This window comes from Aethalodelphis obliquidens, unplaced genomic scaffold, assembly GCF_003676395.1.
Source record: "Aethalodelphis obliquidens isolate GAN/ISIS:26980383/991018 unplaced genomic scaffold, ASM367639v1 scaffold16, whole genome shotgun sequence".
Classification (NCBI taxonomy): domain Eukaryota; kingdom Metazoa; phylum Chordata; class Mammalia; order Artiodactyla; family Delphinidae; genus Aethalodelphis; species Aethalodelphis obliquidens.
The window spans coordinates 16,316,779-16,332,478 of record NW_020837960.1 but is presented as its reverse complement, the minus strand read 5'-3'; the positions used below and the strand labels follow the sequence as shown (position 1 = coordinate 16,332,478).

General features: G+C 35.9%; 1 protein-coding gene across 8 annotated transcripts in view; it reads left to right on the top strand.

The window, feature by feature from the left end:
• CAB39L (calcium binding protein 39 like) overlaps positions 1-15,700 on the top strand; it is a 101,883-nt gene that overhangs the window by 78,860 nt on the left and 7,323 nt on the right. For all 8 annotated transcript variants that reach the window (XM_027116321.1, XM_027116318.1, XM_027116324.1 and 5 more), the window contains 3 exons: positions 1,513-1,572; positions 5,145-5,210; positions 12,045-12,188. In XM_027116321.1, the coding sequence (XP_026972122.1) occupies positions 1,513-1,572; positions 5,145-5,210; positions 12,045-12,188 (270 nt within the window). The remainder of the gene's footprint in view (positions 1-1,512; positions 1,573-5,144; positions 5,211-12,044; positions 12,189-15,700) is intronic.

The window sequence follows — 15,700 nt, the reverse complement described above, 5'->3', positions numbered from 1 at the left end:
AACTAGGCGTCCCGAATATCCACTTAGAAAAAGATTAGGGACCCCAAAGAATGCTGTGGAACTACCTTACTCTCTGAGGTGTCCCCTGACATAGGAACTGGTTTGAATTTTGACCTGAGATGGACCAGGAATGAATTCCTTAGAGGATTTTCCCATTTTAAAATTGTGATTCCAGAACAGTATTACATGTTCCTCTGAGGAAAAAAGTACATTTCTCCACTGATAGGCCCAATGGTCAATCAAGTTGTGATGAAAGGTAATATGAAATGAAATTAATAGCCAGTCTCATTATTTTTGAACTTGAAAATTGTAGTGCAAACTAATGAGGACCTACTGTATAGCACAGGGAACTCTATTCAAATAATCTGTAATGACCTATATGGGAAAAGAATCTAAAAAAGAGTGGATATATGTATATGTATAACTGATTCGCTTTGCTGCACAGCAGAGACTAACACAACATTGTAAATCAATTATACTGCAATAAAAATTTTAAAAAATAAAAATAAAACTGAAAAAAAAGAAAATTGTAGTGCAAAGTGCTTTAAATATTTAACTTTTTATTGAAATAGAAATAAGTGAGTTTTACCATTGCTGCTGCCTTCTTTTTCTCTGTGAGGTTATGTTGTGTATCTTGTATATGCTTTTAAGAAGCTTTAATTAAATATGTATTAAAGTATAAGAATTTATTTTTGAAAACTTGAAAATTCTTGTTAGGTTTTTAATTAAATTCTGCATAGTACCTAGACAGGATATTTAGCCCTTAAGCATGTTAAACGGATTAGCTGACGCTTGTTTTCTTCCAACATTAAGGTGAATTAAGGATATAATTTAGGTGTGAATTTTCAGTCAAACATTCCTTTATGCTTTTGTTCAATTTTCCGAGAGTTATGTCTGTAGTTAGATCAGGCTACTTGTCTTCAACTTTGAAAGGGTGCATTGTGCTACTTAGTAACTGAACAACACTTCCCAGCCCATTAACCCAAGAGCAGGATGATGCTGAGATGGCCCTGTTACATGTCATTCTTGTGCTTCCCAGCATCCTAGGCACTTACGTTTCAAAAGTGGTTAAGAAAAATTAAAGATTAATCATTGAAAATCTGTTAACTTGTGAGATATGGTTTTAGTACATTCAGAGTTCTTTTTTTAATAAATGGTTATTAATGACATTTTAAAAAGATATAGACTTTATTTGAATATTTATTATATCATTTTCACAATGTAGAGTTATGGCTTGAAGAAATATACTGTACACTTGTCTGTTAGGTGACATTTGTTTCACTAGTTGAATTATTTCTATGGTATGAATTTAAAGCACTCTGCTGTTTTTAGCATGAAACAAATTGTATTTCACATCTTAAACTAAGAATGGAAGTAATTTAATGATGTAAATGAAAATATTCTGAAACTTTTATGTTTCAAATTAATGGACTTGGAAAATCTTAGAAGAAAAAGATTTATAAAATTTGTTACCTATAATAATTTTGTTTCACTTGACTGTTCTTTTTCTAGGATTTACTGACCAGACATAAAGTGCTGGTAGCAGACTTCTTAGAACAAAATTATGACACTGTAAGTAGAAGTCATTTTTAAGTATTTACCTCATTCACTCTTCCTCTCTCTCTCTCCTTCTTAGATCTGTTAGCACTTACTCCTATTTATGATACACAGTTGAAACCAACCATACACCCGATTGGTTTATTACCTAGAAGTCAGGTCATCAAGAAACTATGGAAAATAGAGGATGGCAGGAGATCAGGGCTTTCTCGTTTTTCACATCTCTTCCTGTTGTGCTCTGGAGCTCCAGGAAACAACTAGTACCTGCTCACTTTGATCTTGACTTAAAAGCATCCATGTTGCCCTTAAGAGGCAGTAGGAAACTCCAAATGGAAAAGCACCCCATCTTACTAATATAAATATTTTACTTGGTTTGATAACTAGTTTTACTTACTAGTAGAAATACCAAAATACATATATGTCTTCCAACTCCCTTCTCTAAGGGTGAATCCATCTCAACCTTTTGATAATTAGCTATAATTGTTACTGAACCAAACTCACCCAACATGCAGCAAAGCCAGTCTACTGACACTGGGTTGTGATGAAGGAAAATTCAACATTTATTGCAAGGCCGAGCAAGGAATGTGGGGCGGCTAATGCTCAAAAGACCCCAATCCCAAATGGTTTTCAGGGAAGGGGTGAGGGTTGCAGGGTGCCTCATTGGCTCATGGACAGTCTTCTGACTGGTTGGTGGTAAGGTGACAGGGTGGTATTTCAGGGGTTAACATCATCAACCTTTTGGTTCCAACCAGTATGAGGTCTACATGCCTGTGGACAGTATGCAGTTAACTTCTTCCACCTGGTGAGGGTTTCAGTATTTGCAAAACAACTCAAGGATATGGCTCAGGATATTATCTATAGACCTTGAGGAGGAACAAAAGATCCTTGACTTTGTTTTATGGCTAAACTATTATTATTTTGTCTTGCTTGGCTGTTTTCCTTTGTTTCTGCATTTTCTCACTTCTCTGATTAAATTTGCTCTTTGAAACTCGGGGAAGACCTAGGAGGCTGAAGCTTTTTTACAAACAAGAAGTGGGGGACTCAGGAGGGTGTTCCTGGGAAGGCCCCTCAGGGTCCTGCCTGGTTGCATAATGTGACTCTTCTAGGAAGCTTTCTGTAATCCCCCCACCCCCAAACACACACACACACACACACACACACACACACACACTCTCTCTCTCTCTCTCTGTCTCTCTCTCTCTCTCTCTCTCTTTTTCTCTGTCTCTTTCTCTCCCCCTCTCCCTCCCTCCCTCCCTCCCTTTCTCCCTCTCTCCTTCTCTCTCACACGTTTTCCACATTGTATTATTATGGTGTGTCTTTATATCTTCCTGACTGGTTCTTAAGCTCCCTGGGAGGCAGGAACCTTATCTGTCAAACATGGTGGTTCAGAATACAGTATAGACTTTAGTGTCCACTTGCTTTGCTTCAGGATCCTGCTCTACCTCTTACTAATTGTATGATCCCGGACAAGTTACTGCACTTACCAAAAAATGAAGATATTAATAATACCTGCTTCATAGGATTGCTGTAGGAATTTGACAAGATTTAAAGTTTTTAGGATAGTACCATGTATTAATTTTTATCATTATTACTTACATCCCTAATACCTAACTCAGTGCCATACATTTGGTGGTGTTAAATGAATATTGAATGAACAGACCCATCCAAGAGCTGCTTTGCTTTTGCTAAGTGTATCAGCAATAGGAATAGCATAATTAAAGTTAAACGTAGCACAAACCTAGAAGCAAAACTTTATAAGGTTTATTCCAGTATTAGTTTAGCTGCGTTAGACCAGTACTGTCCAATTGAAATACAATGCAACCCACTATGTAAATTAAAATTTTCTAGTTAGCCACACAAAAATGTAAAAGGAAACAGATGACTCTGGGAAGATATGAAATACCCTATCAGTATCCTATGTCTTCATACATCCAAGTCACAGAAATTAAACTATGGATTTTTTATTCATAAGTTGTTTGCTGATCTTCCTTTGGTTTGAGATTAAGAATTATCAATATAATCATGAAATCAAAAGTGATTTTCACATCCTAAAATTATCAAGAGAATACCCATGGGATCAACTGGAGAACTTTGATCAAAGTGTAAAACATGAAGGGAGAAAAAGATTATTGCCAGAGATATCCAAAAGCTTAAAGATTAAAAGAAAATCACATATTTTTGAAGTTAGGAAATGAATTGTTATTATAGTTTAGTTGTTCAGTAACTATAGATGCTGGATGGAATGTTAAAGACTCATTAGATGTTACATTTATAATAAATGAAAATAAAGAGGGCAAAGATAGTTTATGACAAAACCTGTAGTGTTAACTACTAATCTTTTCTATAGGATGAGTGAGATAAATGTGTTGTGCAGTTTGCATTCAAGGATAATAAGCAATAATCTGAGAGACCATAAACTCATTCTCTTTGACTCTTATTTACCTAAATTTGTCTCTGTATCTATAGTCACTTCATGTGTAATTTAGTAGTTTCACAGATGCTGAGCCTGCTACACTGACCTGAACATTAGCTCTGAGAACTCATACTCCCTAAACATTTCATACTTCTTGAGTTTCATATTTCTTTAGCAGTAAACCTGAAGCTGGAGAACATGATATATGACCTAAAATAATGAAACTGATAGCTTGGGGAGTCAACAATACCTTATCTGCGTGTATTTGCATTTTATAGTTACAATTAAAATTTACCACGACATTCGTGTGACAGATTTAGTGAAAAATCCTCCTTGTGTTCCATGACAATTAGAATAAACAAGTCCTTTATGTAAAAGAGTATAATTACTGTGACTTTAATGTGAGCTACATGATTTTGTTTTTACTTTTCACTTTCTTAATTCTCTATCAGGAATTATCTTCAGTGTGCACAGCTTCCCCTCATCACGCACACGCACACACACCTGGCACTTGCTCCTCTGAGGCCCAGGACCCTTTTCTACCCTCCTCAGCCCCTGAGCTCTCTTGCCTTCAGTTCTCTGCCAGGCTTGCTCCTCCCACCTGAGTGGTCTCCGAGTATGTCTATGTGTGATGGGAGGTTGACACTGAGCTTTGCCAGCCGCTGGCACTCTGTGTTCAACCAAAGGGACTGGGCAGTGATTGACGACCAATCACATTAGGAAACGGACCCCAATCACCAGCGTCCCCTAGCTTCTGGGGAGAGTGGAAGTGCCCCAGAGAGGCCACTTGGGATTAACATGGCCATTATGTGGCAGAAGCAGCCCTATTCCTCTACCCGTTCATGCTATGAATTTGACAGTTTGATTCTTTATGAGTTGCTAAGTGTATTTAATCTTTTCTCAAATTATTCACAGACTAATAGCTATCAGCAAGACTACATAAACAGATTTCTTTAAAATGTCTTTAAAATGTCATAAAATGAGTTATCCTGTAGCTCATTAGATGAGTTAACAGATGTTTTATTCAAAGTGATTTATTGGGAGGACTCAATTACTTCATTTTCTACTCAATTTCTAATTTACAGAACTAAAATAAAACAAAGAGAAGTAGCAAACTTAATGCAGAGAAATCACTGCTGGGTTTACACTCTAATATTTCTTTTCTTTTCATTAGATTTTTGGAGACTATGAGAAATTGCTCCAGTCTGAGAATTATGTGACTAAGAGACAATCTTTAAAGGTAATATCAAATTTCTTTAAGTTAGAGTCTCCAGAAGTTGATATTCTTGTTAGTAAATGACTAAGGTTTAATAGTGGACAAATAAATAGAGAAAAATTATTCTCTTTTTTTGTAACTTGAGAAGTACATTCAACGTTATGACTGTACTTTGTAGCAAAACGAGGTAAGTGCCCTGCTTCAAATACTTTTTGGAAGTAACAGTATAAGTAATAAGTACAGAATAAATACAGGATGAGGGGTATGTTTTTATTTGTATGTAACCAAACGGCGTTTCTGATTTGAGATTCTATCTCCTATGAAATGCCTGTTGAAATGCCTCTCTCCCTCATCAGACAGGGACCCAGCAGAATTGGGCCACATCCATCTGTGAGTGGCCTTCCCTCCCTCAGTGAAAAGGTGCCTGGAAGTAGCCATTTGGTCAAGAGGAGGTGGGACAGCTCCTGAGGGAGTAGGACATTGGCTAGAGCTGCATCTCTGCCCTTCAGATCCTACTCAGATATTCAAAAGAATGTTTTTGGCAGATAATAATTGGCTGTTTTTAGTCAAGCAATTTGTATGATGCTTGAGCTTACTAAATATTATTTTATATTATTATATATTCATATTATTTTATATATTAATTATAAAAATATAGTATTATTTTTTAAATGTTGGAATGATGACATTGTAGAACAATGCATTTGTTTCTAAATATTTGATAGTTTTAAGCTAAAGCAATAAATTAAATCTATTTTGTACCACATATTTGTGAATTCACTTTCCCCATGATTATGTGTCAGCCTTGACCACTCTCCCCTGTACTTGTGCCCTTGCTGCTCCAGCTTTACCTGTTGATGGAGAGGTCAGTGTACTATTTTCAGCCAGTCATTCAGCACTCTTGATTGAGTTTCTCCTTGTGCAGAAACCCGTACAGAGTAATCCACATAGAAGAAAAATATCATGGGTGTTCTGCTGTCTGTGCTGGAGCCTGAATTAATGAGATGGAGCTCCAGGCAAAGGCAGAGACATCAATGCTGTGCTCTGCCATGTCCAGAAAGCTTCTTAAAAGCAGTTGAAGATAAGGATACATCCTGTTGGGCGAGCCGTGTACTTAAAGAATAGACACAAGGACAGTCAAACCAGGAAAGCTTGTCTGTGTTACAGAGGTAGTCATCCTGGCGGGGACTGGAAATTGGAACAGTAAACAGAGGTGACGATGCTCTGAAGGGCCAATATATAGCTAACTGCTCATAAATTTTCCAAGTCCTTCCTATTTTCAGTGGAACCTGTCAGATACTGGGCCAAAGTAGAGGGGTTGATATGAACTAAGGTGACTGAACCAAACTGGGATCAAGAAAGCTGAGGATCATGGACTTTAGAATTTATCCTTGTACCATTTTCCACAGTGATAAGAACTTGTGACAAATTTTTCTGTGATCGACTGTCTCTAGGGCCTTAGGCAAAGTTATAAAGCTTACAGTTTTTTACCCAGACATTTCCCTTCTTGGCCTTCTTCCTGCTTTTCTTTCCTGCTGTCCTGTCATCCCCTCCTACCCATGTGCCCATTGCCCTCATTCTCTTCTCAGGATGCCTTCAACCCCACCTTGTCCTGTTCCCTTGTTAATATTTGTAAAATGGTTAGAGCAGAACCTACCACATGGTAAGACCTGCATATATTTGCTAAAGAAAATTGAAATAAATTTCATTAATAAATATTCCTCGTCACTGTCCCCAGAGTTCAGTCTCTGGACTGAAGGCACCAATCTATTCTAAATAAATAATTGGGACTAGGGTCTGAGTTAGACTTTTTCCTACCAGGATGCATTTGCATTTAAAAATCGAAGCCTGTTAACCCAGTAGATGTATGATTACTACAACATGTAATACAAATTTAGCGGGTAGCAAAGGGGAGCAAGAAAGACTCATTTCTCACCTCTGTCTGCTGCCACCTGGCTCTCCACCATCCAGCCTCTCTTCCTCTTTTCACGTAGTTCTCCAGCTGAAGACCTCAGCGCTATTCCAGTGACATGGCAAAGAGCATCTGACTTTGTACTGCATGTGGTATAGAAAGTCTCCTTTAAACTCTCCCTTTTCAAGCTGATTGTTTTCTACTTATTTACAGATGCCCCAGCCCACTCATAAGGCCTCTTTCTTTATTAATGCACCCACACATACTACATGAGCTGCTATTCCCACTTAAAATCCTTTACAGTTGACTGTCTCACAAATATTTGATTTACAATGTGGTAAAACCAAGCACTGGTTAGACAGTGAAAAGCACTAGTAAAAGGTAGATAAAGTATATCAAGAATGTAAAAATTGCTAAAATCGTTACTGAAGAGTTGGCCTTTTTTGAATGTTGGATTTAGGCAGAGATATTGCTAAGATGGTCTTGTATCAGTCTATTCAAGGAAAGAGCTCCTTAAGTATTGTTTGCTCTTTTCTTCATCAGAACATTGTCTGCAGAGCTCCACTGTGTGCTGTTGGGTTTTCCTTTGGGTAATTAGATCTGTGGTAGCAGTATCTTCTATTTTGATTTTACTATGGTTATATCTCTGGATTCTGTAACATTTTGCACATAGATGTTTCATAATTTTAGAAAACAAGAGAGGTTAGATTATTGTAACAGTGTATTTACTAGGCTATTTTCTGATTCCAAAGTAGTTGCTACCTCCTGCCTTTTGTTAATCAAATTCTAAATTTTTCTGAACTATCTTGGGGTGCTTAGGTTCCTGGTGTCAATAAAAAATAATTAACAGAGAAATTCCTTTCACTATGTGACATAGCTTAGGAATTTATATCTTATCTTCTTCAGAGGCCTGGTGTTTAATCACTAGAAAGATTATAATTCAAAAGAAGCTTGGTGGAATTCTGGATTTGGGGAGAGCTCTGGTTAATATCATTAAAACACAGAGTTTTTAAAAAACTCATTATTGTGCGTGGTTTCACTGTATACTATGAAGCCTATAACATGAAAGTTAAAGAAGTAAAAAATATGAATTTTTTTCCTTTTACTTAGTATAGTATTCCTGTATAATGCTTTGTATTACTATGAAATGCAGCATTTTTCACTGTCAGTATTAATTAATAGATTAATATTTAATGGCTAAAAGATTCAGTGTTTTTGGCCAAATGATTTAACATAATTGATTGTTTCCAAAAAGTAGTGAAATTATATAAACAGAGGATAGATTGGGTAGAATTTATATATAGGCATCCCCATGTAATAAGAATTGAAGTGACTTAATCTGAACTTAACTCATAAATGTCACTTCAACAAATATTTATTGAATGTGTGTATGTATACAAATTTTAAATTTTTTAAATGAAATTGCTCTGTTGCTATAAGACCTTTTGATATGTGTATGTGTGTATGCTTTATATGTATTTTTGGCCACGCCACACAGCATGCGGGATCTTAGTTCCCCAACCAGGGATCGAACCCATGCCCTCTGCAGTGAAAGCATGGAGTCTTAACCACTGGACCACCAGAGTTATATTATAATTATATTTTATTATAACATATAAAATATGTTATATTTTAAATAAATATATATCTACATAGAATCTATATTTACATAGATGCTACATATATACACATATGTGTGTATATATATATAAAGATATATATGTGTGTGTGTGTGTATATATATATATATATATATATATACACACACACACACATATATATCTTTAGAAGCTTCTTGTCAGCTTTACAACCCAGAATGTTTTTTGGTTTGTTTTTTTTTTTGAGAATCCGGGAGCCATCCCCCTGGAGTGTAAACATCTAGGAAGATAGCTCTCCTTCCTCTTTATCACAGGAAAATTTAACCTTGATGCTCCTCTCCAAGCTGTAACCATTTGCTTGTCAGAGAGATAAGAGAAGTTTTATTATTCTCTACATTAGTTGGATAAAAGCAATGAGGTAAAACAAATGGCTACTTCAATGGCCAGGTGAATTCAGGGTGAACTATGAAAGGGTGCACAGCAAATGGCGCTGTCTGGTCCTCTTATAGGGGACCAGTTATCTTTCATCTTGAGAGTATATATATGTACTGGATTGTAGCTGCTTGGTTGTATAAATAAGGTAGAATTTTATGTCTTCGTAATGCCTTTTTTGTAGATTACCTGCAGTGTTGTACTCTGAATATGTGTATTCGATAATAAAACTACTTTCTTTCTTTTCTACACTTTGTAGAGAGGATTCTGTGTTGCTTGGACTTTATTTCACCAACAATATCCATACACCTCACACAGTTAGGTTATAAGGGATACAAATACTAGTAGGAATTGACACATGCCCTTATGGAGCTTATATTCTAAATAAGCTCATGAGTAACTCTGCACTGCAAGGCAAAGTGAGTACAGCTAGGAAAAAACAAAGAGCACAGAGGCAAGAGAGGAAATTCAGCTGAGGAGAAGAGTTGAACTATAGAAACAGAAGGTAGAACGGTGGTTATGGGTGGGGGGCAGGGGGATGGGAGATGCTGGTCAAAAGGTATAAGCTTTCAGTTATAAGATGAATAAATTCTGAAGATCTAACATACAGCATGGTGACTATAGTTAATAATACTGTATTGTATACTTGAAAGTTGCTGAGAGTAGATCTTAAGCATTCTCACCACAAAAAGGAAAAGGGTAACTATGTGAGGCTATAGATGTGTTAATTAAATTGCATGTGGTAAATATTTCACAATGTATACACATATGAAATCTTCATGACGTACAATTTAAATGTACACAGTTTTGTCAATTATACCTCAGTAAAGCTGGGAAAAATTTGGAGCAAGGGTAGTGAAGCCACAGAAGCAGAAGAATGAGAAAGAATAAGTGAGGGGGCAGAGGAAAGGATGCAGTAGAAATGATTCCAGTCACAGTGGGTTTTGAATGCCAGACTAAGGACTTCAATTTTTATCCCCAGTTCAAAGGAATCTAGATACTTGTTTGTTTATTCATTCATGTTATAAGTGGCATTAGTAACATGAATAAGGCTGATCATCAGGAAGATTCATTTGACATAATGTGCAGAATGGGTTGGATTGGGTGAAGACTGAAAAAGAGACCATTGTGTGTGCTGTTGCAGTAGTCCAGATGGAAGGTAGGAGGGTCTGAGTGAGTAAAAATGGAACGAAGGATGTTCAAGACATTTAAAAACAGAAGATTGGCAGATCTTAGATATAGATTTGGTATGAGGAGTAAAGGAAGGAAAAGAGCTGAGAAAGATTTCAACTGTCTTCCCCAGGGGACTAGCAGATCATGATGTCATTAACAAGGAGAAGAAGGGGAATTGGTTGTAGAGATGTTGAGTGTGATAGGCCAGCTAAGTGTTCAACCAGGGCTTGGGGTGGGGGGCAGGGAGTTAAAAATATGGGTATAGAGTTTAGGAAGGAAATTAAAACAGAGATGTATAATAGATTTGGGAGACATCTTCCTGGATGTCATAGTTGAAGCCACGGGCATAGATGAGATTGTTGAGAGATAAAGAGATAAAATACAGCTTGGAAAATCCCTGCATGTATAGTGCCTAAAGGGAAGGGGAATCAGTAACAGGCAGCATAGGAACTCGCTTCAAGCGGTAAGAAAAGAGAAGAAAGCGGTGGCCTTGAAACCAGGAACAAAGAAAGTTTCCAGGAGAGTATCCAGTTAGCTTTAGATGCTGAGGAGAGATTAAGAAAGATGAAGACTACAAATTTACACAATTACTATTTGCATATGTTTGAGACTAACTGGTGACCATCTAACATCCAACACTGGTCATCATTAAGTATATCATATATAAAATTACGTTAAGGGTACATTTCAGCCACCTGGTTGCTGAAGCTTTAGGAATTGCTACCACTACAGTGAGAATAAAAGTTCAACCATATGCTGCTAGGGGGTCTTCAACTATTCTCACTCTTGGTATTTTTATTTTGTTTTGAAGTGTATTAGCCTGTTTGGGCTGCTATAACAAAAATACCATAGACTGGGTGGCTTAAACAACAAACATTTATTTCTCACAGTTCCGGGTGCTGGCAAGTCTGAGATCAAGGTGCCAGCAGCATTCCGGGATCTCTTTTATAAGAGCACCAAACCCACTCATGATGGCTCCACCCTCATGTCCTAGTCCCCTTCCAAAGGCCCCACCTCCTAATACCATCGCACTGGGGATTAGGATTTCAACATAGAGATTTAGAGGGACATAAACATCCAGTTCATAACATGGAGTAATGCCACATTTTAGGAGTTAATAATTTGTCACCAGAAAATGTTTTGCTTTACTTTTTTATAAAAACTTGCTGCACATATTAAATTTCATATGAATTCAGGGTCAGAGTTTTTTTCTGGCTCTATATCAGGTTTTGTAATAAAATTTAGGGAGAAGGTAAGAGTCACTTAATATAACCTGTTTTTCCAGCAAGCTACTAGAGTATATTTATTCAGATAAGGAAGGTATAATTGTTAAGTCAATTTTTTTATTCTTATCCTACCTCAACGCCTAAGGAGCAGTACATTACTGGGAAGCACATTAAAGTAAGGGGTGAAAATAATAAATTTATTTCTGGCTGGCTCTTGATGAGGGCAGCAGAGAAAGCTTTTTTAAGCAGTAGCAATGACTGGCTTAAAAAAAAAAGATTCAGAAATGCATTAAGCACTGACTTTAGCAAAACTGTATGAAAAGGGTTTAAAAATAACTTAATAATAACTACAGCTTCCATGCCTATGCTTTAAGATGTACTTAAGGACTCTGAATTTTTTTCATATCAACATTCATAACTCACATTTATATTTTGTTTTCCGGTGTGAAGAAGTGGGATATATTTTGAATAAGACGACTCTCGGACAGATTCTACTTTGATTCTGTGTTTTTTGTAGCTGCTAGGTGAACTGATCCTGGACCGGCACAACTTTGCCATCATGACAAAGTACATCAGCAAGCCAGAGAACCTCAAACTGATGATGAACCTCCTCCGGGATAAAAGTCCCAACATCCAGTTTGAAGCCTTTCATGTCTTTAAGGTAAAGTGCAAGCTGCAGAAATAATGTGGGCATTTGTTTTCCAGTCGCAAATGGCAAACTCCCTACTGTGTACCCTCCTTTATACTTGAGAGAAAATTAAATAGGCAGTCTTTCTGTTTTGCATGACTTAGGTGAAATTTTAGAGTTATTTTAATGAATGCCCATTTGTTTCTAAAAGATTTGCTAACTAATCCATATCTCGACATATTTTCATTTTTTTCACTGAGAAAATAGGGGAATACTGTTTCCCAAAAGTTACTAAAATAATCAGTGATTGAGTTGAAGCCGAAAACCTGTGTCAGAATTTGAATGCTTTGCTTCTGCCTGAAGTGTTTCTTTGAACTTTAAGTGAAACCTAAAGAAACACTGAGTACTGCTTGCTTTGTTACTTGCTTAGAAATATTTTAATTCGTTTTGAAAGAAAAGTAGTCCATATAACACCTGCTTTTTCTTTCTAATATCTTTTCTTTGATGTAAGAGTAATAAAATCATCTCCTAGAAACTTTAAACAATAGATTTGTTTAAAGTAGGGTAGGTGGAAGAAATCTAATCTATAATCCCATACCCCTGACTTAACTATTGTAAAGATTTTAGTAAATTTTATTTTCCTGTGCACATATTTGAAGGTTTTTTCTGCAGCTGTATTTACATTGTACACACAATTGATACACTAATTTTATCACTCAATGCTATACCGTAAGTGAACATTAATTCACTGTTGTTATATATAGTGTTTAAAAAGAGCCAGTAGTTTTATTGGCATTATAGTTTTTCATTGGGTATACTTACTCTAGTTTACTTAAATATTCCTGTGTCATTTATATTTAGGTTATTTTCAATTTGTAGCTACAATGAGCATTTTATGTATTCAGCTAATTTTTTCCATATTTAGGATTATTTTCTTAGGATAGGTATCTAGAGTAGAATTAAGGATTCAGAGAGTTCCAGGCTTTTTTTTTTTTTTTTGGCCTTTATAATGTATATTCAGTGATTGAATTTATAAGTCTATAAATGGGAGACATGGCAGTTTATAAGGTATGTAATTGTTCCTTTGAGAGGTAAAAAACAATTTTAGTCCATCTTTCAGCCACCACATCTTTATTGTCCAAAAGACCACTAGAGCAGTTCAAATCCCAAATTAATTTATGAATTCCATTTAATTACAATCAAAATCCCAGCAGAACTTTTCCTGGAACTTGACAAGCTGACTCTAAAATTTGTAAGGTAGAACGATGGCCTGGGATTATCTATGGCAATTTTCAAGGAAAACAAGGTAGGGAAATCCATCCTACCATATATTAAGACTTATTATGGATTTATAGTAAATGGAGACAATATTGTATTGGCATAGAGATAGATAAATAGAACAACAAAACAGAGTAAAAAGCCTGGAAATAAGCCTGTGCAAATATGAAATTTGATATTTCATAGTGGGGGGATTGTAAATCAGTGAAGAAAGGGTTACTGTTAGTAAATGGTTCTAGGGTAATAGATTATTCATATAGAAAACCCTACTCTCCGCTATATTCAGAATAAATTCTGGTAAAGATCTACACTTGACAAGCAAAATTTTTTAACTTTTAAAAGAGAAAATAGGAGACTTTTTATGATGTTGGGGAAGGAAGAATTTTTAAAAAGAATTAAAAATCACAAAACATAATAGAAAATAAGTTTGACTACATTAAAATTTAACACTTCTTTTTGAAAAGACATCATAAACAAAATGAAAAACAGGACAGAATGTGACACATGTAACTGACATATCATTTAGAAAAAGACAAACAATTCAATAGAAAAATAGGCAAAGCATACAAGTTGGTAATTTACAGATGAGGAAACCTGATTGGTCAACAAATAGGTGAAGATGCTCATCTTAGTAGTAATTGTGGAAATGGCCATTAAAATATCAACGAGATATCACTTTACATTTTTCATATTGACAAAAATGTTTAAGTCTGACAACATCAAATTTTGGTAAGGTTGGAGGGCAGTAGGTCATACACTGTAAATTGGTACAAGCACTTGGGAGAGCAATTTAGCAAAATAAAGTACTGAAAGTGTCCATACTCTTCAGTCCTGAAATCTCATTTTCTGGCAATTTCCTAGGGACAATCTTGCTCACATGCATAAGGAATCCTGTACCAAAATGTTTATTGCAACATTGTTTCGCATGTTGTAAAATGGAAAAAAAAATGGGTATCTACAGGAGACTGGGAAAATAAATTGTGATGTATTCATACAATAGCATATAGTAATGGGTTAAAATTAATAGAGTCATATGAATCAGTGTAGATAAGTATCAGAAACACTGAGTGGGATAAGCAAATGTTAAAAGGATGTTATTTATTTAAAGTTTAAAAACATGCAAAACAACGCTATGTATGGATTCAGACATATACAGTTATAGTCTAAAAACCTGCATGGGAATGATAAATACCAAATTCAGGATAGCAGTCACTTCAGGGGAGGGGTAGGAAAGAGAATGATATCATGAAGAAATGTCTAATAGCCTTTAATTATATCTGTAATGTTTTATTTTATTAAAATTCTGAAGGCAAGTTTGGCAAAAATGATAGAGCTCTATGGTGGGAACTTGAAATCTCATATGTTATTGCTGTGCTCTTCTCTGTGTTAGAATTATTTAATAAAGAATAAACACAAATTGGATGAGACAAAAATAGGCTCTTGTAGGACAGGAAAATGCCTGCAGAGTATAAAATGATAGGCCCTCTTAAGACCCTTGCCTTTTGACTGAGGAAATTATAGAAGGCTGTGTGTCTTGTCTTTCCAGCTCCCACAGAATTTTAATATATCATCCTAGATGAGAACATGCTTCATATAACTTGGTTCCAAAATGCAGTATTATGGAAGTATTCAGTGGGTGGCAAAATAGAAATAACCTACTTCCATCCTCTGAGATCAGAATTTGGATCATCTCATTATTGGACAGAATAGGTGCATTTAAAAATAGTTGACCACTTGTTTACTTGTATGTGTATAAACTGGACTTACTCTGGACCCTAACTATGTTCGTTGCACTGAAGGGCAAACTGAATTGTTTACTTGCCAAAAATATTTTGTTATTTAGAAAAAGTAACAGCTGAGTCCTAGAGTTTTCTCACAGTTCTTTATTAATAGTCTTTTTCCCCAGGTACCTTTCATAAAGTACAGAAAATGTGGAACACATGACTAAAAATGTCTTTGCCAGATTATTAGTGGCCAATTTTCATTAGCTTGCTTGAAAAGTTCAAGGACTTGAATGAGTTGCCATTTCATGTTTTCTCTGCTATTGGCGAACAGGATGGTATGATGGGAAAGGACTAGATGGAAGTCATGGAAGTCAAGAGACCTGGGTCTTTGTTGTGGCTCGGTTGCCACCAGTGACTTTGGGCAAATCCATCTGGATCTGCTTCCTCACTTGCAAAATGTTAAATTAAAATCAAAAGTCTAATTCTAAGATACTAGGTTCAGGAGACCTTTGTCTCTGTGATCCTGCCTCTTCCAGAGATATG